This window comes from Pectinophora gossypiella, chromosome 10 (genome assembly GCF_024362695.1).
Source record: "Pectinophora gossypiella chromosome 10, ilPecGoss1.1, whole genome shotgun sequence".
NCBI classification, from domain to species: domain Eukaryota; kingdom Metazoa; phylum Arthropoda; class Insecta; order Lepidoptera; family Gelechiidae; genus Pectinophora; species Pectinophora gossypiella.
The window spans coordinates 15,774,691-15,800,859 of NC_065413.1; the positions used below are offsets into that span (position 1 = coordinate 15,774,691).

The window sequence follows — 26,169 nt, forward strand, 5'->3', positions numbered from 1 at the left end:
CAATTTGGGCGGCCTTATTGCTCTAGAGCGATTTCTTCCAGGCAACCACCAAAAGGAAATAAACATTTACAAACTTGGATGCAACAAAAAAAAATACCTAAAAGTAAAACTAAAGTTAACATAATAAATACTTAATACTATACGTACATACTACATTAATAAATACTCAATATAATATAATCCATATACAGGGTGTTAGTAACATCGTAACGAATACTCAGAGGGATGATTCAGACCATGATTTTGAGTTAATATCAAGTGGAATTTTTCGTCGCAAAATTCATGTATTTTTTTATTTTATTTTTAAATTATTTTCAATTCTATACTTTTGCGAAGGAAAATTCTACTTGATATTAACTCAGAATAATCAGCTGAATCATCCCCCTCAGTATTCGTTACGATGTCACTTACACCCCACACAAGTACATATACGGTAGCCATACAAGTAGGTATGGGTGTTAGTGACACCGTAACGAATACTGAGGGGGATGGTTCAGACCATGATTCTGAGTTGATATCAAGTGGAATTTTCAGTCTGAATATTCCTGAAAATTTTTGTGTTTTTTTAATTATTTTCAATTCCATACTTTTGCGACGGAAAATTCCACTTGATATCATCTCAGAATCATGACCTCAATCACCCCTCAAAGTTTTTGTTACGATGTCACTAACACCCTGTATACTAAAAATATACCTAACCATAATCTAAGAAAACTATAATAATAAATAATAGACTATACACACACACATACAAAACAAGTACTTATTGAAATAAATAAAATACATCATACATAAAAGTAGCATCTTAAGAATATCCACATAAGGATTCAAAGTGAGCTCGCAACTAGTTTTTGAAGCCTTTCATGTTTTTCTATAAGGCTAAGGCGCAACGTGATAACATTTTGATGATTCATCAAATTAATTTATTACTAATTGATAAGCGTAACCCGCACCCGTCCAACCCGCATTGGAGCAGCGTGGTGGAGTATGCTCCACACCCCCTCCGGTTGATTGAGGGGAGGCCTGTGCCCAGCAATGGGACGTATATAGGTTGTTTATGTTTGTTATGACCAATAAATACAGGGTGTTAGTGACACCGTAACGAATACTGAGGGGGATGATTCAGACCATGATTTTGAGTTAATATCAAGTGGAATTTTACGTCGCAAAATTAATGTATTTTTTAAATTATTTTTAAATGATAAAAAAATCATTACTTTTATTTGTTAATTAATTCTATACTTTTGCCTTGGAAATTTTTACTTGATATTAACTCAGAATAATGAGCTGAATCATCCCTCTCAATATTCGTTACGATGGGGACATCGTAACTATCAGATATTTTAGAGAAATACAGACAAGTAGCCATACAAGTAGGTATGGGTGTTAGTGACACCGTAACAAATACTCAGGGGGATGATTCAGACCATGATAAGCGTAATTTGGGTACTGGCAGAATATCAGTGTTGGTGAGAGTGGGTACTCGTACCATACTCTTAGCAACAATATGCTAAGTCAGTCCCATTTCCCTGGGCAGTGTTAGCTACTAGTCACAAATTGTTAATCTTAATTTATGTAAATGCTTTTGTAACTTTCACTGTTTTGGGAATAAAGTTATTCTATTCTATTATATATTATGATATAAAATTATGTCGTTTTGTCGATTGGTGCTAATATCTGAACCGAAATAAGTCATGTCGTTCTGTCAAAATACGATCAAAATCAAGTGGCACGCATGTTAGGGAAAAAAACAAACTTATCGAATTCGACATAATTTATTGAATCGATCGATAATTTTACCACGTTGCATATGTTAGCCCTGCTAAACTTATAATAAAATGTTTTTGTTGATGGTACGGTCACGAGCATTAATATGTATATACAGGGTGTTAGTAACATCGTAACGAAAACTTTGAGGGATGATTCAGGCCATGATTCTGAATTGATATCAAGTGGAATTTTCCGTCGCAAAAGTATGGAACGGAAAATAATTTAAAAAAACATTAAAAAAATCATAAATTTTCCGACAGGAAATTCCACTTAATATCAACTCAGAATCATGTTCTGAATCATCCCCCTCAGTATTCGTTACGGTGTCACTAATACCCATACCTACTTGTATGGCTACCTGTATGTACTGGTAAGGGGTGTAAGTGACATCGTAACGAATACTGAGGGGGCTGATTTAGCTCATGATTCTGAGTTAATATCAAGTGGAATTTTCAATCGCAAAAGTATAGGAGTGAAAATAATTAAAAAAAACTAAAAAAAAAACATGAATTTTGCGACGGAAAATTCCACTTGATATTGACTCAGAATCATGGTCTGAATCATCCCCTTCAGTATTCGTTACGATGTCACTAACACCCTGTATACACTTTGGTGCCATGTCACATTAACTTTTTTGACAAATTGAAAAGTAAGTCTCACTAAATGTCAAATATGTTAGTGCGAGAGAGTCCTAAAGTGAGTACATTATATTGCTCATGACTGTACGTAGCTGTACCGTAGAATAAGGAATAATACTACGTATAAAACAGCAACTCTCCGCTCCCCACCAGCGGCTGAGCTAGGTTTACCTCACCCCCCTCGGTCTAACTTTAGTCTTCAATCGTATGGGCGTCACACAGCCAGATACACACAGATGCGCGTGTACGATAACGTCAATGTGTAGTGTCTGTGTAAAACGAGATTTTCTTTGTACGAAGTGTCACACACATCACACACACACACACACTACACATGTATACTTTACAAATACAATACAATACAATACAAATATACTTTATTGCACCAAAATAAAAAGAAATAATTACAAAAGACTTTAAGTAAGTAAATGTAACAGCATTTTGTCACTTCCGTCAATTATTGATAATTACAGTGTCGCATAATGCAAGTCGGCAGTATGTTTGCATTTTCAGGTAATCATGTTACCGTGAAATGTGGCGGTTAATTACCACAATACGGCGGGATATATCAACAGTGTGACAGCTAATAATAAAACAAAATATCAGCAGTTGAATGATTTTTGTAATCATTAATAAAAGGGACTGTTACTGAGCCAGAAGCCACCTGAAAACATTGATTGTACATAATTAGTCGATTTGACACGACGTCGATTTTATAGCGTTGCATCGCGCGGCGAGACAGTGTTCGTGTATTAAGCATCAGCGGTTTACATACCAGTCAATGCGACCTTGTCGAATTGCCGCTTCATCGGTAACCGCATCGGTGCGCGGTGTCGTGTGGGAATTGCCTTATAGTCCTAAAATGGATATATGAACCGTATAGTGAAGCTTATTGCTGGCAAAGAGTTAATTTTACGTTGGAGAGTCCACAATTTCTTAGTCGGTTTTTACAACGGTGTCTGGAATAGTAAGCAGCTGAACTGTTTCCTTGTCTTTTCTTCACAGTCCGAAAATTATTTTATAAAAATGGGAATATGATTATAATAAACAAATATATTCATGTGGTTTCCAAGATTTGTGCCCGATTAATGGCAATAGGTTCGCCCCTACATGGGACTTGAACATAGCTGGCGAGAAACTCCACAATACTGTCGGGTAAATGACGTTCACAATTCTTCCGTTATTCAAATTACGAAAAAACCCGGTGCTGTCATACTGTGCGCATAAAATAAAATGTGTATAAATACAGCGGTAATGAAAAATGCATAGTAATAAGTTCACTGAGCGTAAAAATGGCGTGAGCATAAATGTTCCGTGTTGAGCAATTATGATGTAAAGTGATAATAAATCACTACTTTATGCGTATTTAGCATTGGATTGATATTGTAATTTAGTACTGATGAGTGCGTTAGATAGTGATAGCGATAAATTATTTATTTATGTAATCTGTGTTGTGTTACTGGATTGATTTACTAGTGTTATATGCGATTTATGACACCTTCCGAAGTGGTTGACAAGTTTATCGTTGCTCATTTGTTTATACCAGAAAAGAATTTCTGATTCTTTTTGGTATACATCTGTACAAGTAAGCTGAATCTCCATGATTCAGTGGTTGAGCGTTGGGCTCATGATCTGGTAGTCCCGGATTCGAATCCCGGTTGGACCAATTTTAAGGACAAGCTAGTAATTTACTTGATAAGTAGTTGGTGTTATTAAAATCGTGTTTTACAATAATGATGTCACAAAAATACTTTTTTTTGACGTGACTTATTGTAGATTTGCCGCAGATGGCATTAACTACTTGGTCGGACAAATGGGAAGTGCTGAAGGCTCACTCGGTACAACGTTTAAGACAACAGGCCTGAGGGTGCCCAGTTGGGCGCGAACCTCGGCTCAGAGCGTCGTCTGAGAGGAAAAATATTAGAAAGAATTAATCGACCCTATTGGATCGATAGCGATAAGCGCTGATTGAGGGAACATGAAACTACGAGTGCTATATTCTTTAAAAGAAAAATACTTAATATGTCAGCGTGTGTTCCCGTTTTGTTAAGACATTACAGTGTTTTCCTCATTGTTCCAGATTGTGGAGTTCCCCTCCGGAGACACACTCGACAGCCCAGGGAGAGGAACGCGGGGCAACTCCGGATCATCAAGGGCAGAGAGTCCAAACGAGGAGCTTGGCCGTGGCAGGTAAGTGCTACGGTGATTTCCTATCATAACTCTAGGTATATTTCGATTAGTTGATGATTAGCTGCTTGTTTCGTAATGACGAAATAATTTAAGCACCACGCTCTTGTCGGTGCAGCATTCTCCATGCTACTTTTTTAGGGAACAACCGCGCATTGGGTTCCCTCTTGCCTTCCTCCCTGTAGTACTTTGTCTGACGTGAGTATGATGGCGCCCAGAGTAGTCTATTTCAAAGTCGTACTAGGACTCCTGTCCTCCACCTTTGAATAGTACTGACATATACTGCTGCCCTCTGTCAGGTTCCAGGTTATAGTCCCTGTGACCTGTCCCTTCCGTCCTGCATTACCGTACCGATGGTTTCTCCCGTCTTCACCAATCTGGAGTGCGGATTCGTGCAATAAAAAAAATAATAAGACATTTCACGATTATGTATGTCCAAAGAAGTAGAAGTAGAACAATCAAATAAATCGTCATATTTTCTGGTTCCAGGTCTCCTTGCAACTCCTGCACCCCAGCTTCGGGCTCATCGGGCACTGGTGCGGCGGTGTGCTGGTTCACCCACTTTGGCTGCTCACCACTGCGCACTGCATACACAAGTATATCTACTCTCCTTTCCTCTAGTATATCTGGAGTCCGCATGTCTCTTTTATCCCCAATAAAGTGAAGTGATGACGTCACAACACGACAAATCTCAGCGGGTGAGAAACTTTACTCCGCTCTACGCTACTCTTAATTATTTTCCTTGACGTAACTATTTTCAACAACCTCCGTGGTCCAGTGGTTGAGCGTTGGGCTCACGATCCGGAGGTCCCGGGTTCGAATCCCAGTGAGAACATATCACAGTAATCACTTTGTGATCCCTAGTTTGATTAGGACATTACAGGCTGATCACCTGATTGTCCAAAAAGTAAGATGACCCGTGCTTCGGAAGGCACGTTAAGCCGTTGGTCCCGGTTACTACTTACTGATGTAAGTAAGTAGTCGTTACATGAGCCATGTCAGGGGTCTTTGGCAGCTCAATAGTAACCCTGACACCAGGGTTGATGAGGTTGGTAATTCACCTCACAACCCGGACGATAGAAGAAGATAATTATTTTACCTTCTAACACGAAAGAGGTCACATGGTGTTGTGCTGTTTTGCCTGTACAAGGTATGGGGAAATATAAATAATAACACTCTGTTTGTATTTCGTTATATATTTCGTCGTGTCTTATAAAGAAGCGAATGAATTGGTCTTTGATAGACAAGAATGGAGAATGCTACACAAACAAGAGCGTGGCTCTTAAATTGGTGATTGGTGATGACTTTTCCGAAGAAAATTTCCATCGCAAAAGTATAGAATTAAAAAAAAAAAACAAAAAAAACACTAATTTTGCGACGGAAAATTCCACTTGATATTTAACTCAGAATCATGGTCTGAATCATCCCCCTCAGTATTCGTTACGGTGTCACTAACACCCTGTATTTATTGGTCATCACGATCTTATACGCATCAGATACATTTATCAAAGTTCAAAGGTCTATGAAAGTGGAAATAAAAAGAAATTCGGTGGTATAACTCTTAAAGGTAGATATTTCAGTGGAAAATAGCATTGTTCTCATGTTACTTTTAACACTTGTAACCTCGGAGTCGAATTATAAAGTATAATGGTTTTTTTTGGCATTAACTACTTGGCCGGACAAATTGGGAGCACTGGAGGCTCTCACCCGGTACAACGTTTAAGACAACAGGCCTGAGGGTGCCCAGTTGGGCGCGAACCTCGGCTCAGGGCGTCGTCTGAGAGAATAATATTTGAAAGAATTAATCGACTCTAGTGGGTCGATAGCGATAAGCGCTGAATGAGGGAAATCATCGACCACGCCGGCGGGGTCGGTATCGGGGTCCTGAAGTGTTTGGTGTCGCGATCTGATTGGCTGCCTCTATGGCTAGAGTAATCGGGTTGTCGGAATCGTAAATTACGTCCTTCGGACGCCGATACTTTTGAGTACCGTCCCTAAGCGGAATGTATTCGGAAAGTATAATGTTATTCTGTCGATATGTCGAAGAAAATAAGGAAATTGGTGATTACAACTACCTACTTATTTTCATTTCAGTGAACTCTTCAACCTGCCAGTACCAGCTCTCTGGACCGCGGTGCTTGGAGAATGGGACCGGGCAGAGCAGAAGGGAGCCTACGTGCCCATCGAGAGAATCGTGCTTCATCACAGGTTCCATAACTATCAACATGATATTGGTAAGTTATCATTCATTTTTTGACGGTTTACTGCTACTTTTCTACTTCCTACTCAATGGGAGATTTCCTTATTTAGAAATAAAAAACTAAAATCGTTCTCAAGAACTCGTTAGGTGGCGCTTAACCAACTAAGTTACTGGGCCATTGATATAAACTAATAAGATATTGATTTCTTTCTTCTTCTTATTTGTTTATTTTCAGAACATAATTAATATGTCAAATACGTACATAAAACAAATTATATTTACTTACAGAATTTTATCGAAGAGAAACAAAATTAACGTTTCGTTACTTGCTTTACCTATCAAGTTCAGCGCCATCTTTCCAGCAGTTAGGAAAAAAAATAAAGAAGTGAAAAAGAAAATCCTTCCTTCACCTTTGTGTGATCACATCTCTACTTACTTAAAGTTACTCAGACTAGGTACGCAGTTCGAAATTATGGAAAACCAAGATGTTCTTTTTACTTTATGAACATTTGTATTACCTAGTTATGTGTTTTCAGTGACCCTACTAAAGAAACTGAACAAAAAAGTAACAGGAAATTCTTAGTACGACAAGACCTTAGTATTCGTAGACGCGAAATTCCGTCTATAGAATATAAAGCCTTATGGTTTACATACACGTTTACGCAGTTGTTGTAAGATCACTACTTTATTTAATTTGTATATTTTCTACATTTCAGCCCTGATGAAAATGACCAAACCAGCGGACGTGAGCGCCGGGAGTCGAATCCGGACCATCTGCCTGCCGCCTTTCGAACCACCAGTGACCAACTTTAACACAGAGAAGACATCCACCTTCTACATGAGACCTGAAGCCCAAATGCCTTCTAGCCCAGAACCAAACAGACGAAAAGCTGTCAAACCTCCAAAACCAAACCCGGATACAGCAGCCAAATACTTGGAGAAGCTTAACAACTTGACAAAGACAATCTTCTCAGGATTCATCAACAAGAAACATAAAAATATGAGATACAATGTTCGAGTCGCTAACGACTCTAACAGACAGGCAGAACGCAAAACGGACGACATTCAGAAACCAGAAGACCTCAAGAAAAATGTAGACATAGTGTATGATAGTGCCACTTTAGATAGCGTAGTGAAACTAATAAAGACTAAACTAGCTAAGGACAAAAGAGTGACAAATGATAGAAGTGACAAGAAACTTATGTTTGGTGAAGAAATCGACCCGTTTATTGATGAAAGTAACAGGATAGACTTTAGAGATGAGTGTTATGCTACTGGTTGGGGGAGAGAACAGACAAACGGGACTTTAACTGATGTGTTGCTTGAAGCTGAAGTGCCAATATTACCGCTGCAGATCTGCAGAGATAGGTATTCTCTGACGTTGCCATTGAATGAGGGGCATCTTTGCGCTGGAAGCACTGATGGTAGCACTGGTGCTTGTGTGGTAAGTGTAAAATAATAATAAACACTTAATTTAAAAACTTATAACGATGTCAACCTCTTTGGTTGGCATTCCTGCCACTAACTTCACGTCCTGGCTGGTTTTCTCGCTTACGACACACGTTCAAAATTCCGAATGTCGAATTAATTTTGTGTTCCCCCGTCACTTCCCTAACAACCTCCTGTTGTTTTGGATCAATAAGTCTACCTTCATTGAAGACTTTTCTTTATTTTAAACCTGGCGTCTTATACTTATCCATTTATACAGAAGCACTACATTACAGTGCTCATCTGATAAATGTAGGTATGAAAATTACATAAATTGCATTAACTACTTGATTATGATGTTGATAAAGTAACATCTGATCCAATTAAGTCATTGGCCGACTTGTTGTCATTGTAAACTTTCTTCTTCTTTGTTTATTTTGCTGTATTTTTATCACTGCATTTTATTTCTCCCATAATTATACCGTTTACGACACTTTCTTTTGTTGACGTAGGATAAGGAGGATAAAGATTAAATTTTATCTTGCTTTATTTATACTGTAACTTACCTATCTGAACTATGACTTTTATTGTTTCTTTACATCTACTACTACCTATCATTTAAACAATAGTGCTTCACGATTATGTTAATGATCTGCATCATAATAAATATATTGACATCTTAAACTCTTAGGTATGTCTGTTATAATTGACTCAAGCTCTTCCAACTTGGATAGGTATAGAGTATATTTCATCAAAATATTCCACTGCAGCTTGATCAAATCGCCTGCTGGCTAATAATCCGTCCAAATTGACCAAGTTTTCAAGCAGTCTATGGCATAAGATAAACAACTATTATAATATTCCAATAATTGCTAAGGTCTATACCTTTTTAAGCACGAAATACTATGAAACATAAGCTACAGAAATTGCTTAACTATATTGATGACCATGTAGCTTTTAGATTGGTGGTACTTAGTAGATTCCACCAAGCCCATTCTACCAGTCCCAGTTATCCAGACGTACGGCGGGTTTCCAACCTTACTTGGTTGACATACCACTAATCCGCACCAAGCGCTTCGCTTCCATCCTTCTGCTGAATGGAATGAGCTGCCGGCGTCGGTGTTTCCTGCATCTTGTAACCTGGGGTCCTTTAAGTCTCGGATGAATAGGCATCTTCTGGGTAAGCTCGCTCCACCGTCGACCTCTTCTTTACTTCGTGGAAGAATGGGGTCAAGAGCAAACCCATCTTAAGTAAAAAAAAAGAAACAAAAGTATCAATGACTGAATTAGCGACTTCTAAAAAAAATACACCAAAAACCGAATACACTTCTCCCAACAGCGAAAGTAAAACTTTCCAATGAACAAAATCAATGTGGTCATCAATTAAACGGCATGTATTTAAAATTAACAAATCAACATTCTAGACTTATCTGGGATCAACAACGTCTGATTTGACGTACCAATTAAAATTGTCTTGTACAACAATTTTGATGATTCGATCGCAAATAACGATAACTCTGTTTGCGATGATTCAGCAAATTTCAGCGAAGAAAGAGTTTACGCAATCAATTCTGGGAGTTCGAAAGATCAAAACATTCGAACTATACTTGTAATATCTATTTTGATTGTGTGTAAATCTACTGCGCAATTGTTAATGCCCTGTCGATCTGGAGTTGATAAATCGTATGTAAGTAGTTGTTAATCAAAGTAGGAGGCCCTCAAGCGTATTAAGAACATTGATCAACTCATTCTACAGCAGTAGAAAATATAAACCAGGGTTGATGAGGTTGGTAATTCACCTCATAACCCACACGATAGAAGAAGAAATTATCAATAATCCACAGCGTAGACTTAATTACGAGGACGACATGGTTGTTATTCTTGTACCAAGTCCTTTATTAAATAAAAAAACAGTGTCTTAGAGAATATTTAATTCAATACTCAATATTCGTTTGGTGCTGAGTACAGTCATGACCAATATAATGTACCCACTTTAGGACTCTGTCGCACTAACATATTTGACATTCAAAAATTCAAAATTCAAAAATATTTATTTTTCAAAATTGGCTTACAAAGTTAGCGCTTTTTGAACGTCAGACATAATTAAATTACATATTATGTAACTAGCTGTAAAACTACTACCACATCGGAATCTGTAACGCTGAGGGAAAGACGTGGCCAGAAAACCTCCCAGCACAGGGCCCTAGTCCTACTGTTTCATGTTTTCCTTTCTTTTCTTTTAATCCAGTTTGTATTACATAATTTATAGACTTAAATACAATGGTATTCCAATTACAGTCGGTGGAAGGAAAGTGAAACATAAAGAGTTTATGTGACTTTATCACAGAAACAGTGTTTTATGAGCTCCCTGTCAGAAGCAGGCCTGTCCACATACGCAGCACCCGATCACGAGTTGACGCGAAAGCCAGCCATCGCTCCCTTCGCACATTTTTGAGGGAAAGGTGCGACCCGACTTCCGGACGCCACCGCGTACACGAACATTTCGAGGCGAGCATGCACCACTTATAAAAAGAAGCTCAAAAATCCTCCGCCTGGATATAAAAAGAAAAAGTACTCTACTGTTCAAATATCATCAAGTGTTTCACAATCCTTTTTAATCCACTTACAAAGTTATTTCAAATTCAGTATTTTAGGGCCAAGTTTTTATGAGACATTTAGTGAGATTACAGTTCAATTTGTCAAAAAAGTTAATGTGACATGGTACCAAAGTGTATACATATTAATGCTCGTGACCGTACACACCATCTAAGTTTGTTAGTTATACCTGTCTTTTACTTAGCCGCTGAAAAGGAAAGAGACGGGTAACCGACAGGCATAACGTTTTTGGAACACTTGTCAGTTTTATGCAAAAACCCTACCAAAATGGCCAATAATCTCGCAAGCATACGTCAAACGGGCTGCATATCAGCGAAATACCTATTTTATTCGCTCGGGTTTTTCAATTATTTTAAAAAAGTTGTAAATCATCCGTCCCTTTTCTTTTAGATGGATAAGAACGTGACAGGTATAATAATTATGATATAAAGTGGATTTTCTCTTTCCAGGGTGACAGTGGCGGTCCCCTCCAGTGCAGATCAGGAGGCCGCTGGCTCCTCAAGGGTCTCACCTCGTTCGGTTCCGGCTGCGCAAGACGAGGTGTCCCTGATGTCTACACCAACGTAGCCCACTATGTCTCCTGGATCTATGCCCATGTTTATGCTAGTTAACAAAGAGCGAAACTGTTTAAAAAAACTCAAATGAGTCTTGAACCAGTGATACTTGTCAAGCACAAAAGGGCTTCTCATCAATGAGAAATTGCCTTCCCATCATCATCTCTCTAGTTTTTTGACGAAACAAATTGTAGATTTTCTACAAATTGCATTAACTACTTGGCCGGACAAATGGGGAGCGCTGAGGGCTCTCACCCGGTACTCTCTAGCGTTAATCCGATTTAAATCAACTTTTCATAATCATCTCTCTAGTTAACCTGTTTGAATTGAACTTTTCACCACCATCTCTCTCTTATTCTGTTTGAAATTTGAATCTCTAAATTTTCGAAAATATTCCCACATGATTGAAAATAAATTATGATTGTATTGGATTTTAATTAATGTATAAAATTAGTATATTTGTAGTGTAATGATATTTTGATTACCAGCCTGTAAATAAGACTTCTAGTCCCTAATAATTATTTTTAAGTTTTGTATATTTTGATCTTAGAAATAAGCATTGTTTAATTGTATATTTATTTATATAAGATTTAAAACGAAGCAACATTTTTTTATAATTTTTGATCTTTCGTTTGGGTTTCGTTGGGGTTGTTTTTAAAGGATTTTCTTAAGAATATTATATCGAAAATTATTTTTAAATGGCGAATTTACAGAATTAAATAAAATTAAAATTGACAAAGGTTTATCCTATATATTATTTTAATTTATCTAAGAAAATGCCTATAATAATTATTTAGTTAATCTAATAATTATCGTGTAAATTATTTTTTACTTTAAGTATTTTTTATTTACTTATAAAAACCATGGCCACTCAAAATAACTGTGATTGTTTTTAAATGTTATTTTCTGTAGGTTAGATGTTTAAGTAATTAAGTTTTCATTTATGTTTTTTTGCTCATATTTACCAATGTCCATTGTGCAATGTTGTAAAGTTATTATGATGTTATCGACACATATGTTGAAGATTAAGTGCATAATTATAAAAATACAATCCAATCATTAATAAATTTAAAAAATATCAATTTGGGTGAAGTTTGTTGCTGATATTCATTATTTTTCGTTATGACGAAACATGTAAGAAAATATTTTGTATTATAATATTAATTAAAATTATTGTATTTAAACACTCACCAGTTTAAACAATTTCAGAACCCCATTGTGGTGTTATTCCTTTACAAAGTGTTGTAAAAATAAAAGTCAGAGAATAAAATTGGTAAAAAATTTACTTTATAAACACTACATACCCTCAGTCTGTACAATATTTACAAGAATCTATCAACTAGTAGTAAGAATGTGTATATATCTATCAATAATATCACATTTGCTCCGATTACATTATTATTATATAAATTTATTTCACAATACCATAATATTCATTTTTGAACGTTTGTTTAACACCTGTTTTTACAATGTTATTTTTACATTCATAAAAAAATCACAAAATATTTTTTGATTTGCTTTAATACTGTAAATGTACAATTATATAAAATGTACGATGGAACGTGTTGTGGATTTATTTTTAATTTAAAATAATCAAACAAATTAAAATATTTTTTTCGGAATGTCAAAATGCGAGTAAGTAATAAAATTTACGTACTCCACAGAATAGGAAAATAAAAAAAACATTTTTAAACTAATTAATAAATAATAGGTGATTACTAAGTATTCTATTTAAACATTAACTTAGCTAACCATTGAGCAACGTATCTTTATTTACATCTTAAAATTAATTAATGGCAACACTGTTGATCGGCAAGTAATAGTGAATGAAAACCCCATTGTCACAATAAATAAATCTTAATAAAAATGACAACTACAAAATCTTCATTATTTTTGTTAAAAGCTACCGAGCCGGTGTAGCATTCTTCATGTTACTTTTTTAGGGAAAAATAGGGCAGTGATCCCTCTTGCCTTCCGTCACACAGTGCTCTGTCTGACGCGAGTGGGATGGCGCCCAGAGTAGTCTATTTCAAAGCCGTATTAGGACTCCTGTTCTCCGACTCTGAATAGCACTGACAGTTACTGCTGCCTCTCAGGTATAAATTCCTCAAACACAATAGCTGTTTTACACGTGTTCAATGATATCAACTACTACCTACGTCTTTATGACATGTATAAGTAGCAATAAATTTGAATAAGAGAGATACCTATTTAAATAAATCGAGAAGTTTGAGAATGCTATAATTAAAATAACATAGCTTCTGAATCCTTGAAGTGCAAATGTTTTACACCCACTACTCGCCATCTATGTTTAATCGGGCACAAATCCTGGAAACCATCTAATATCAAGATCTCAGATTCAGACATGAATTCGAACTGTAACTCAAATTCAGTGGTTTTGAGAGTTATGTGTTCTTTGAACAGTGTTATCACGGATTCTAATCATAATTAAAATATTATTAAAGGGAATGTTACATAAGCACAACCATAGGGTACGTATTTCGAAATTTTGAGCTTGACAAACTCATTAGTTACACACAGAGCCCGGAAAGCGAGACTAGCCCACTGAAACGCAGGACTTTTTTATGAAACTGCAAACGAAAAAAAAGAGTTTAAAAACTAAAACTCGACTACAGAAAATTCGCGCTTTGAAAAGTATCAAACAAGAAAATATTTCTCTGAAATTCTTCCGAGTAGTGATATTTTGGTGATAGCCGTGGTCGTATGCCGTGGTAAGCAAACTCTTAGAACAAATTGGGATACGGCCACGGTTAGTAGACTAGTTTATCCCGTGATTATGATATTATATCGTTTCAGGTAACAGAATTTGAATTATTTATGTCATCATAAGGAACAGTTTTGAGCTCAACACCCACAGATTTCCGAAAAAAAACGGAAACCATCCTCAAAATAGCTCACTGAGCAAACACTATTATCATTAGCCTAACCTCTAACTAAGTAATACCTTGTATCTTTTACAGTGACATCCAAACTACTACTAAAAAGTTGCGAAAATTCAACAGCTTTCTCCTTCAGAAATCCTTATTTGCCTCGATTGTATATACATTAGGGTCACGGTGGCTAGTTATCTACTCCTTATTTGTTATAAATATAAAACGAATATGAATCGAGGTCCATCTGTTAAAGATTCCCATTGAGATGCACGTTCATTTGAGCGAAATCTTACGGAATGTCAGAATTTATAATTAGCTAGGAGTTGTCATAGAAAACTCCAAACGCCATTCATCCGCTCCGAATCTGCTTAAATGGACGCGCAATTTAAATCTAAATATTAAAAAAATATTCAATAATCATTTTGAAAAATCAAACACTGTTTTGTACAGCAGATTCTATCTAAAAGCAATACTTGTCTATGTCCTAGAATCAGTTATTAACATTAATAAATCTGATTTTCAGTTAATAACAAATCTGGTATGTCGGCATCTTCCTCATGAATAGCTAGAAGAGATACTGCTTGTTTCGCTAATTCCTCATCATCTTTAGTAAAGCCCATATTTTCTGACATGTTCAAGATAACACTGTTTCTCCTCCTCTCCAGACTCTTTCTTCTCTTCGGCTGCATTTCCTCTTCGTTCGACTGGATGAGCTTGTACTTAGGTTTCCAGATCCTGTGGAATCCCTGGGCACCGAGGATCATGCCGATGACGAGGAGTAGGACCTCAACAGTGATGAGGAGAGGTGGAGCAATGACGAAACGCAAGCGGAGGATGGAAACAATCTCTGGTGGGGGCTCTTCGCAATACTGTTGGAAAAAAACATTTTGTTAGATCTTATTTTAAATAGGTATAATAATCTTGTAGAATTCGACATTACCTATCTATACCGTTTAACTTTAAAATCAAAACCTATTGGTATTTCTACATTCAGCCAGAAGGTAGGTAATTGAAAACTGAAAATTGCATATAAGCTAAAACTTCTAAATTATCTTTAACTGTTTTCTATGTTTGTTAAAAAAACTCATTCAATCTGATTCTTTCAATAAAAACACTTACCAAAGAGAGCCACACGATGGGAATGACTTTGTCTTTCAAAGGCCTGGTGATGGGGTTGCCAGCGTTCATCCTCACTGCTACGTTTACTTGGATTTTTGTAGACAGTGCCAGTGGTACTCCCAGTGTCTATAACAAGAATATTGTATTTTACTAGGTTGTTTTGTTTCGTGGTTATCGGTTCCATTATCAGTTTTCATGCCAAGTAAGTAACCACTTGCTTGGCAAGTTTACAAGGTGCTCACTTTTGTATTCGGGAAATATCTTTCACGCCTTTTAGTGTTGAACTTGCAGAACTTATCTTAGTGTTAAGGTTAGCCAATTTTTAAGTTTTTATGTCTCAGACTGCAAAGCAGTTTGTCGGCAGAAATGTTACTCTCTGTCTTATTTGGTATATGTTAATCAATCTGTCAATTCTTTAATTTATTTGATACCTCATGTTTTATCTAAAACTTGAGTTAAGTATACTTATTGAAGGTAAGTACTAATTAAGTTAAACTTACAGGTTCCAAATCAAGTACTGATCCGTGTTTCTCAGGGTCAGGGTGCATGCCCTCGAAGTGCTTCATCTGTTCTGGATCTGTGTCCAGGAAGTGAGGCTTCGATAGCGCGATGGGGAACCCTAGAAAAGAAGAAATCAATATTTTGAATGAAATACACTTTTGGTTTCCTTTTAAACTTGTCACTGATTTCGTCAAATATTACAGATTAACCTAAAAAGGCGTCTTCATTTAACTATCAATATAAACAAATCTTCTATCTTATGAGTTATGAGGTGAATGACATGGTTTTTGACGTGACTTATTGTAGATTTTCCGCAGATGGCATTAACTACTTGGCCGGACAAATGGGGAGCGAATGACCAACCTCAACAACAGGATTATTAAGGGTCGTGTACTAGGTTCAAGATAAATTATGAAATTCTGATTACTAAATAAAGACACATCTAAAACTAACGAAAAACATTTTCTTTTTTCTATTAAACTTATTTATGAATTTTAATCAAGAAAAACGTAATAATAAGTCCGACATTTTGTCACGTTTTTCTATGACGTCACAGAGTGCTTTTTCATACAAATTCCATAGTAATTTCGTGTTTTGACGTTTAGTAAAAAGTAACTGATTTGACTAGTTGGAAACTAGCCTATTATTATTGAGCCACCAAAGGCCCCTGACATAACTCGTGTAGCGGCTACGTACATCAGCTAGCTTGCATGGCTGTAGCTTTAATGTTCATTGAAAACGAGTTTTATATAAGTAACATCATGATTCTAATCGTTGTGGTCTTACAATAGAATTACTGGAGGTGGAAGGTGGAAGGCGGGGGTTAATGCCTGATCGTGGTCTGATGATAAATGAGGAGTCAAGTCAAATGGTTTATCTAACTTGTTTGTCTTTGTATTATTATGACAGTTTCAGATTGGTCAATTATGATTGAACTTTATGAGATTGAATTCATGTTTGGATCATGGATAATTGATGTCACGTGGTTTTAAGGATATGTGACCGGTTTAAGGCAGTAGACTCACCCTTATTATATAGGACTTGAACATAGCAGGCGAGGAGTGGGTATGTTGTATAATATACTAAACTGTTCTGCGTATCTTTTCGATGCGGCTATTTTATATTATTGTCAATGTAGGGAGAATGTAGGGAGAGAGGAAGATAAAAAAAAGGAAAATGGATTGAACGAAAGTAAGAAAGAAGAGAGTGTGGAAGTACAAGCTGATAGGAATAATTAGTAAAAGATAACAACTAGTAAATCTCAAATAGAAAGATACGGAAAAGAAGAAAAAAAAAGTAATAAATACAATTATTACCATAGTAACATTTGCTGACATCGACGAAACCATCGGGAAGACAGTTTTCTTCGCATTTGCATGCGTATTCTGAAGTTCTATTAAACGACGTCCTTTCTAAAGCAAACCTGAAACAAAAACATTAATATCAATCTTTAATACACATAACATCATCATCTTCTTAGCATTATTCCGTTGTCACGGGGTGAGCACACCTGAAGATTTGACAAACTTGAAAGTAAACTTAGTATGTGGAGAAGTCACAGCGCGAAGTGTATGGTAGAAGTGTATGGTAGAAGTCGATAAAGACATCGCACACACCACATTACATTTTGTTTAAAGTGATGAGTAGGAAAATGGCAAAAATAAAACGAAAACGAAAAAGAAAACCCCTGAGAAAAAAAAGAAGCAAAATTGCTCTGACGAACATTGCATTGCAAAGTATAAATTTTAAGTAAAACATACTTAATTTTTTCAAATTATGCCATGGAACACTATCAGTTCATTTCTGAGAAAGAACAAAACACTTAAAAACATACCTATAGTAGTCGAATCCGTAATTTCCTTTGACCTCCTCCTTGAACGAGAAGGGATAGATCCTGCAGGCCTGTCGTCGGTAAATAGGTATGACTCTGTCTTTGGTCACCTTGGGGGACACCATCATACCCTCGTAAGATCCCTTGATACGATTGCAGGGAATGCTGAAACCAAAAATCTGATATTAGACGCAAGTATTAGACAACATGAACTGAGACATTGAGGCTTTCTTTTAAGGCTGCAGATTACCTTAGGCTTAGCTTTTATCGTTCTTCGTTCGTAAGAGGGAAACCACTGCCCTATTTTTCCCTTAAACAGTAGCATGGAGAATGCTGCACCGACAAGAGCGTGGCTCTTAAATTAGTGATGATGATGATTAAAATTCTAACTAACCTGGTGTTCCAGTCGGTGAATCCTTGTTCGATAAGCCCAGTGGAGTTGTTCCAGGATTTGATGGAGTACCTCGTGGATTCGTTAGCCAGCTCAATCTCTGCACTCTCTTGTTTCTCAGCGTAAAACTGAAAGGAACATCATTATGTTAAGCATTGTTCATAATTCTGGCAAAGCTCGAAATGGAGGAAAATTGAGGAACAGTCAGCGAAGTATCAATATTTGGATCAAAATAGGTAACTATTCACTTGTTGCTTCCAGCTACTAACCTAAACATCTCCAGCAAATCGCAATGGAGCAACTTAGTGGAGTATGTTCCATATCCATCGTTATATAAATACACGTTAGTATTATATGATCTGTGATAAATACCATGTATCTATAAAGCGCGTCATACAAAAATCTGACGATTTGACTTTACCTTAGCTATGCATTCATACGCAGTGGTTTATAGATTTCATAAAATCGTGAAAAATTACGTAGGCACGGTCATCCTCATAGCATCTATAGGAATTGGTGATTCATAACACGGTTGGATTATACAAATCCACATGTTGCCAGTTCGTCGCCTAATCGCGTACTCCGGAATGTCAGAGCGCGCATCGCTATAATGTTCTAACTTTTCGTTCCACTTTTTTAGCGCTCATGTTCTAACCACGGACCTTACTCGTATACAGGATGTTAGTGACATCGTAACGGAAAATACCACTTGATATTAACTCAGAATCATGGTCTGAATCAACCCCTGAGTATTGAGAGAAGATCTGTGCACAGCAGTGGAACGTACATAGGCTATTAATTATTTATTAGGTACTCACTCTATCCAAAATGCCAATCTTGCCGAAGTCAATCCACCCGGGCAGGAGACTGTTGGCGATGGTGACCACCGGATCGTGGTAGCCCCAGAGAAGCTCTTCAGCAGTGAGGTTCCTGAACAAGGTGGACCCCAAAGCTGAGATGGAGTAATAGGCTCCGGCGTTGGCGAAGTAACCCAGCTTGTCTGCTGCCAGAGTGCTGATCGCCTGAGGAAGAAGAAATACGGTGATTTTAATACCAATAATGGCCTTCGAGGTCAAATAGTTGAGCTTGAGTTGAGAGATTTTCGAAATCATTTTGTAAGACTATCCTTTCTCTGACATGCTGACTCATCTAATTGTACAAAAAAGTAAGCTGACCATGGAAGTTGTTAAAAAGTAATCTGGTCGTCGGGATCATCATCGGTACTTTTCAGTCCCGTCGCTAAGCGGGATGGATTCGGAAACTAATCGATAAGTTAGACATAAATTTGGTTTTAAATATTTAAATTATTTCCCTACCGGTAATAGTAATTAGCGGTGCAACCAATCAATAATCAACATGCTATTTTCCTACATAATGATAGAGTAAGATGCAGTTGGCCTTGTCAGTTTAAAATCAGAGTAACAAATTATTGAAGGGTCTTACATAACATAAGGCCCTTAAAATTACCTAAAATTATCTTTGGAACCTGATCTCAATGTTTGTTTTCCTATTATGTTAAATTCGGATTGAAAAACAGACGATGGCGTTTTGACGCAGCGGCTAATTACTCACGTACTTAATTATGTTTTATGTTCCTGACTGCTAACAAAGCAGAAAAAAAATAAGTAAAAGTAGGTAAATACATTAAATTCGCATCGTATATTCTTATAGTGTTTTTTTTTGACGTGACTGATTGTAGATTTGCCGCAGATGGCATTAACTACTTAGCCGGACAAATGGGGGCGCTGAAGGCTCTCACCCGGTACAACGTTTAAGACAACAGGCCTGAGGGTGCCCAGTTGGGCGTGAACCTCGGCTCAGGGCGTCGTCTGAGAGGAAAAATATTTGAAAGAGTTAATCGACCCTAGTGGGTCGATAGCGATAAGCGCTGAATGAGGGATATTCTTATAGTGAATATTTAAAAATGTTGGAAATTCCAATGAATCATTGGAGGTGTCCTTAACTATTAAATAGGTAATTGGTCGGTTCTAAGGTTTCTTAGGAATTTCTTATTAGCAATGAGGCCCTAACAAATTATGTATCTTATTACATTTTTACAGTAAGTATACTTGTTACTTTTAAATTGTTTATTATAATAATAATAATATTTATTTGTTTGTTTGTAAACTCTTTATTGCTTTAATATTATCTTTACATAAAGCATAGGCAAGCTTATCCTTGGGATTTCTTCCAGCTAACTTTGGACTACCTGAAAGAAACTCAGTGGGCCGGTGTTAACACGCAACTTATTTAATGTGACAACGTTTGTAGTTCTTCCAAGTATCTGAACGAGACCATAAAATCCAAATTTAATGAAGATTGCATTGGTATTGGTACTCTTTCTGTAGCATCCTAACATAATTATTCCATCCCGCATCCAAGTCTTTTTTTGGTTGATTCCTAGTAGTGATTGCCAGGAAGAAATTGCTTCAGAGCAAAAAGGCCGCTCATTTGTACTGTTGCTAAATGTTTGTGTGTTTTTTTGGATGCAGTAAAGTTAATTTGTTTTTGAATTATTATTTTTTTACTTCTTTTCTATGTCCGACTAAGCACGTGTGTATGAGGGAAGTACAAAAACGCGGCAGCTTATCGCCATCGTCTGTTTATAAAGTTCAGTGTAACTGCATCGAAAGTGTTTTGACCATGACCGAAGTCTTTTGCATTTTAGTGAATGTAAATGAGATAGAATTAGGCAATTCGCTTGTAATTTGTAACACGCATATTTTAGGTTCGTTTGACTTCTGTTTACTATATCTGTCTTATTAAAAAGTCTTTAGAAGTATTTGGAATTTTCTAACCAGGTGATAGTGTCCAGAATAGTCTATAGACTTTCAAGCCGTACTAGGACCCCTGTCCTCCGTCTCTAAACAGTAGTAACAGTTACTGCTGCCCTCTGTCAGGTTCCAGGTTACAGTCCCTGTGACTTGCCCCTTCCATCCTGCATTGCAACCGTTGAGGTCTTCGCCCGTATCTCTGGGCAAGGGTTCTAAGTTATACACCGTAGGTCTGGGTCCCTATCCGAACTCAGCCAACATCCCCGGCCTACTGAAGCCGCGGCAGTGGAGGGCAGAGAAGATGACTCTGCCCCTCTGGGGCCGGGTTAATAGTCTTGTATGAAACCAAACTAAAGGTTAAAGCAAAACTACTTCACTGATTTTGATGAAATTTGGTACAAAGGTAGACTAGAACTTGGAAAAGAATAGGATAGTTGTCAGATTATTTAGTAGTGGAAAAATCAAGCCGCGACCGATAATCGAAATCCACGAGGAAGGAGTCACGGGCAAACTAGCTAGTGAGTAATAATATAATAATATTATTAGTAAATAATATTTTACCACAATGTTATAATATAAATGAAATATTAGATACAAACAAGATTTTTCTTATATTTAAATATATTTTTAAACACTCTAACATGCTTAATTCTATTTTATTTTACTTATTTTTTTCTATTTATTTTACTTATGGCACGAATGAAATTATATAACAGGTACAATCTAAAAACTATTTAACAAATATTACAAACTTAACAAGTAGATAAATAAATAAATAATATATTTATATTCATTTAGTAAATTATATATATTTAATATATATTCTCGTCCTCCAATTATTACGGTTTTTATATTAGACTTATTATAATATTGACGTAACGTCGATCGATATGTTTCGACGTAATAAAGTGCGTATAAACACAAGTCATGATCAACTTGTTCGGTAGGCGATTCTACGCAATCCAATAAAACTGTTAATTCGGCCCATCAATTCTTCTAGTAATTTGTACGTTGTTTGTACGTCGGACCATTGAAGATAAAAGATCGATAAAGATGAAGGAAACAAAACAAACACTGCGATTAAATAATGTTTTCATTATAGACTGGATAAAAACATAAGCTAACCTTTTTTTTAAATTACCTATGTATATTTGCCGCGACTGGCATTAACTACTTGGCTGGACAAATAGGGAGTACAAAATTTAAGACAATAGGCCTGAGGTTGCCCAGTTAGGCGCGAACCTCGGCTCAGGGCGTCCGTCGTCTGAGCGGATTACATGTAAAACAATTAATCGCCCTTAGACTTAACCGCCATGTCCATATCGGGGTCCATAAAGTGTTTATTGTCGCGAGCTGATAGGTAACCTCTTATAAGCTAAAGAAGTATGCTTCAATTAAGTATTAGGTACCACACAATGGATACTTCATACAAAAATTGCATTCAATAAATCAATCAATCAATAATACTTTATTGCACAACAACATATACAAAGGACATAAACATACGAATAAAACATAAGCACAATAGGCGGCCTTATTGCTAAACAGCAATTTCTGCCAGGCAACCTTAGGGTGAAAGAAGATTATGCATTGGAGCACGGGCTGGTGCAATAAACATATATAGTGATACCAACATAACTAAATAAGAATAATAAATAATATATACTACAGTATCGTACCGTATGAATCGAATTCCATAGTCTCTGCTTACCCCGGTGGGAAATAGGCGTAAGTTTATGTACGTATGTTACCGAGACAGACAGTCTGTGCGTCATCATCATCAGCCCATTAACGTCCCCACTGCTGGGGCACGGGCCTTCCCTATGGGTGGATAGGGAGATCGGGCCTTAAACCATCACGCGGGCCCAGTGCGGATTGATGGTTATTAACGACTGCTAATGCAGCCGGGACTAACGGCTTAACGTGCCTTCCGAAGCACGGAGGAGCTCGAGATGAAAACTTTTTTTTTTTGTGGTCACCCATCCTATGACCGGCCTTTGCGAAAGTTGCTTTACTTCAATAATCGCAGACCGAGCGCGTTAACCGCTGCGCCACCGAGCTCCTCAAGTAGTCTGTGCGTACTCCTTCTTATTTAGAATAAAATGCGACCCAGAGGGGGTGAGGTAAATATAGCTCGGCGCCCGATAAGAATTGGTGCGGGGCGAAGAGTTTCCCTTCTACACGCAGTAGGGATATTATTTATTCTATGGTGATACGGACGTGAATTTATGTCATCATCATCAATTTAAGATTCACGCTGTTATCATTGTAGCATTCTCCATTCTTGTCTATCAAGGGCCAATATTTGACTTCCTTATAAGACACGATATTAGCCTTCTCTTTAATTTGTTCCATGTAAGCTCTTTTTGGTCTTCCACTTCCTCTCTTTCCAGCTTTCATCCATCCTATGATGTTTTTAATAAATTCATTGTGTCGTGTGTGTGAATCTATGTAGTTATGTACGTACAAATAGCACATAAGCAGTTTCCAGTTGCGCAATAATAGACCATATGACCTTTGTTTTAAGTTTACGCGGTTATTATCATAATTAAAACACATAATAACGGGTTCTTACCGCGTTTAAATGGGGATATGAGACTCCCGATATTTCGACACTCCAATCCAATCTCATCAGTCATCCCGTGATCATGGCACTTGCAACAGTGTCGAAATATCGGGAGTCTCATATCCCCATTTAAACGCGGTAAGAACCCGTTATTATGTGCTTTAATTGAGATGACTTTTGTAAGAAAATTCTGGAAGGAATATTCTAATTAATAAGAAGTCTTCCAATTAATAATCCCTATTATGAATAATAATTTGATAACGATATTATCGCAAAATAAAAAAGGAGGCCAATCAGTTATTCACGACGTTTAATTTAATTTCTATATTTAAAATTATAAGTAAGTCTAAACAGAAAAACCAACAGTACAATAAGTGATTATATTTCAATAAAGATAACTTTCCCTATTATTATTTGTTAACGGTCTCTGTGGTCCAGTGGTTGAGCGTTGGACTCACGATCCGGAGGCCCCGGGTTCGAATCCCGTGGGGACATATCACAAAAATCACTTTGTGATCCCTAGTTTGGTTAGGACATTACAGGCTGATCACACGATTGTCCGAAAGTAAGACGATCCGTACTTCGGAAGGCACGTTAAGCCGTTGGTCCCGGTTACTATTTACTGATGTAAGTGAGTAATCGTTACATGAGCCATGTCAGGGGCCTTTAGCGGCTATAGAATTTGTAAACGAATTAACACTTTCAAGGACATAACGTGTAATGACATTGCGATTCTAAGGTGTCATACTATCTATAATCAACCATCAATGACCCATGGTCTCCGCCCGTGAAAGGGTTAATAATACAAAAATATGCTGCTTTTGTCAAGCAGCCTAGTCAAATGAGATACATTTTAAGAAAAGTCAAAATGAAAGTTTTCATTGCAGTTTGTATGGAATTACTGCCCTGTGACGTCATCAATACAAGCGGTCAAACATACATAACGACGGGGAAGAAGCAAATACTCCTATCTTACACAGACCTAACTGTAAGATAGGAGTATTTGCTTCTTCCCCGTCGATAAACTGCCTATATACGTCCCACTGCTGGGCACAGGCCTCCCCTCAATCAACCGGAGGGGGTATGGAGCATACTCCACCACGCTGCTCCACTGCGGGTTGGTGGAGGTGTTTTTACGGCTAATAGCCGGGACCAACGGCTTAACGTGCCCTCCGAAGCACGGAATCATCTTACTTTTTCGGACAATCAGGTGATTCAAGCCTGAAAAGTCCTTACCAAACAAAGGACAGTCTCACAAAGTGATTTCGACAATGTCCCCATCGGGAATCGAACCCGGACCTCCAGATCGTGAGCCTAACGCTCTAACCACTAGACCACGGAGGCTGTCCATTGCTACTTAATTCATAAATAAAATTCAATGATAAGTCGAAAAGTAAAATGAGATTGATATTTGAACATCTTAGACTGGCTTCAATTTCTAGATAAGCATTTTATAATTTAAATTTGACCCAGTCAAATACCCAATTGGGTAGTTTCCCAGGTCAAAGATAAATTTTGAAATTCTGATTACTAAAAAACTTGACATAAAACATTTTCTTTTTTCTATGAATTTTAATAAAGATACAGGTAATAACAAGTGTGACATTTTGTCACGTTTTTCTATGACGTCACGGATCACAAAATGTGTTTTTGTGATGTGTCCCCATCGGGATTCGAACCCGGGACCAGATCATGAGCCTAACGCTCAACCAATGGACAAAAGAAGTATTATAATAACTCCCATCCAAATGAAATCCCGCTTTTTCTCTTGTCTTTATATAAAAGAGACGACATAATTTTTTAAACCGGTTTCGTTTTTTAACCGGAAAATTCTTCTAAATAAAACCGATACCGATAATCTGTTTTCCACGTTTATTTATTACTTTTTTGTTACTTTAATACCTAGTTACTTTAAACCTGTTCTAAGATAAACTTTAGACGAACAGATAACTTAAGTTTCGCCCACTTATTTGTCGATAACAACTCACAGATAATCAAATTAATATGTTCTGCACGAACTTCCACGCAAAGAGAAAATCATTAATTATTAGTTGTTTTTATCATCATCATAATCACCAGCCCATTAACGTCCCCACTGCTGGGGCACGGGCCTTCCCTATGGATGGATAGGGAGATCGGGCCTTAAAACACCACGCGGGCCCAGTGCGGCTTGGTGGTTATTAACGACTGCTAATGCAGCCGGGACCAACGGCTTAACGTGCCTTCCGAAGCACGGAGGAGCTCGAGATGAAAACTACTTTTTTGTGGTCACCCATCCTATGACCGGCCTTTGCGAAAGTTGCTTAACTTTAACAATCGCAGACCGAGCGCGTTTACCGCTGCGCCGCCGAGCTCCTCAAAGTTGTTTGTATATTATAACATTAAAAAAACAGTCACAGGCATCTTCAAGCAAGCGAGCCAGGTTGTCATTATAGGTTCCTATTTCACTGGGACACTTTGGTTATGCCACCAGCGTTGATTTGGTTGTTGTGTCGGCAACAAAATTGGGTCGTGTAAGTACATGAAATTCTGATTGCTAAATAAAGACAGATCTAAAACTAACGAAAATCATTTTCCTTTTTCTATTTAACTTATTTATGAAATGAATTCAAGAAAAACGTAATAATAAGTCCGACATTTAATCACGTTTTTCTATGACGTCACAGTGTGCTTTTTCATACAAATTCTTTTGTTATTTCG

The 26,169-nt window shown here is 37.1% G+C and overlaps 2 protein-coding genes across 2 annotated transcripts in view; one reads left to right on the forward strand and one right to left on the reverse strand.

The window, feature by feature from the left end:
* The window catches only part of LOC126370014 (transmembrane protease serine 12), a 46,535-nt gene extending 34,645 nt beyond the window's left edge, over nucleotides 1–11,890 (forward strand). Inside the window, exons 2-6 of the mRNA XM_050014636.1 lie at nucleotides 4,489–4,598; nucleotides 5,085–5,191; nucleotides 6,690–6,829; nucleotides 7,512–8,239; nucleotides 11,289–11,890. Coding sequence (XP_049870593.1) covers nucleotides 4,489–4,598; nucleotides 5,085–5,191; nucleotides 6,690–6,829; nucleotides 7,512–8,239; nucleotides 11,289–11,450 — 1,247 coding nt within the window. The 3' untranslated portion in view covers nucleotides 11,451–11,890. The remainder of the gene's footprint in view (nucleotides 1–4,488; nucleotides 4,599–5,084; nucleotides 5,192–6,689; nucleotides 6,830–7,511; nucleotides 8,240–11,288) is intronic.
* A 2,811-nt stretch (nucleotides 11,891–14,701) lies between these two features.
* LOC126369945 (scavenger receptor class B member 1-like) overlaps nucleotides 14,702–26,169 on the reverse strand; it is a 66,801-nt gene continuing 55,333 nt past the window's right edge. Inside the window, exons 6-12 of the mRNA XM_050014546.1 lie at nucleotides 18,948–19,151; nucleotides 18,133–18,257; nucleotides 17,742–17,903; nucleotides 17,224–17,330; nucleotides 15,907–16,025; nucleotides 15,407–15,532; nucleotides 14,702–15,156 (exon numbers count right to left, since the gene is read on the reverse strand). Of these exons, the coding sequence (XP_049870503.1) occupies nucleotides 14,791–15,156; nucleotides 15,407–15,532; nucleotides 15,907–16,025; nucleotides 17,224–17,330; nucleotides 17,742–17,903; nucleotides 18,133–18,257; nucleotides 18,948–19,151 (1,209 nt within the window). The 3' untranslated portion in view covers nucleotides 14,702–14,790. The remainder of the gene's footprint in view (nucleotides 15,157–15,406; nucleotides 15,533–15,906; nucleotides 16,026–17,223; nucleotides 17,331–17,741; nucleotides 17,904–18,132; nucleotides 18,258–18,947; nucleotides 19,152–26,169) is intronic.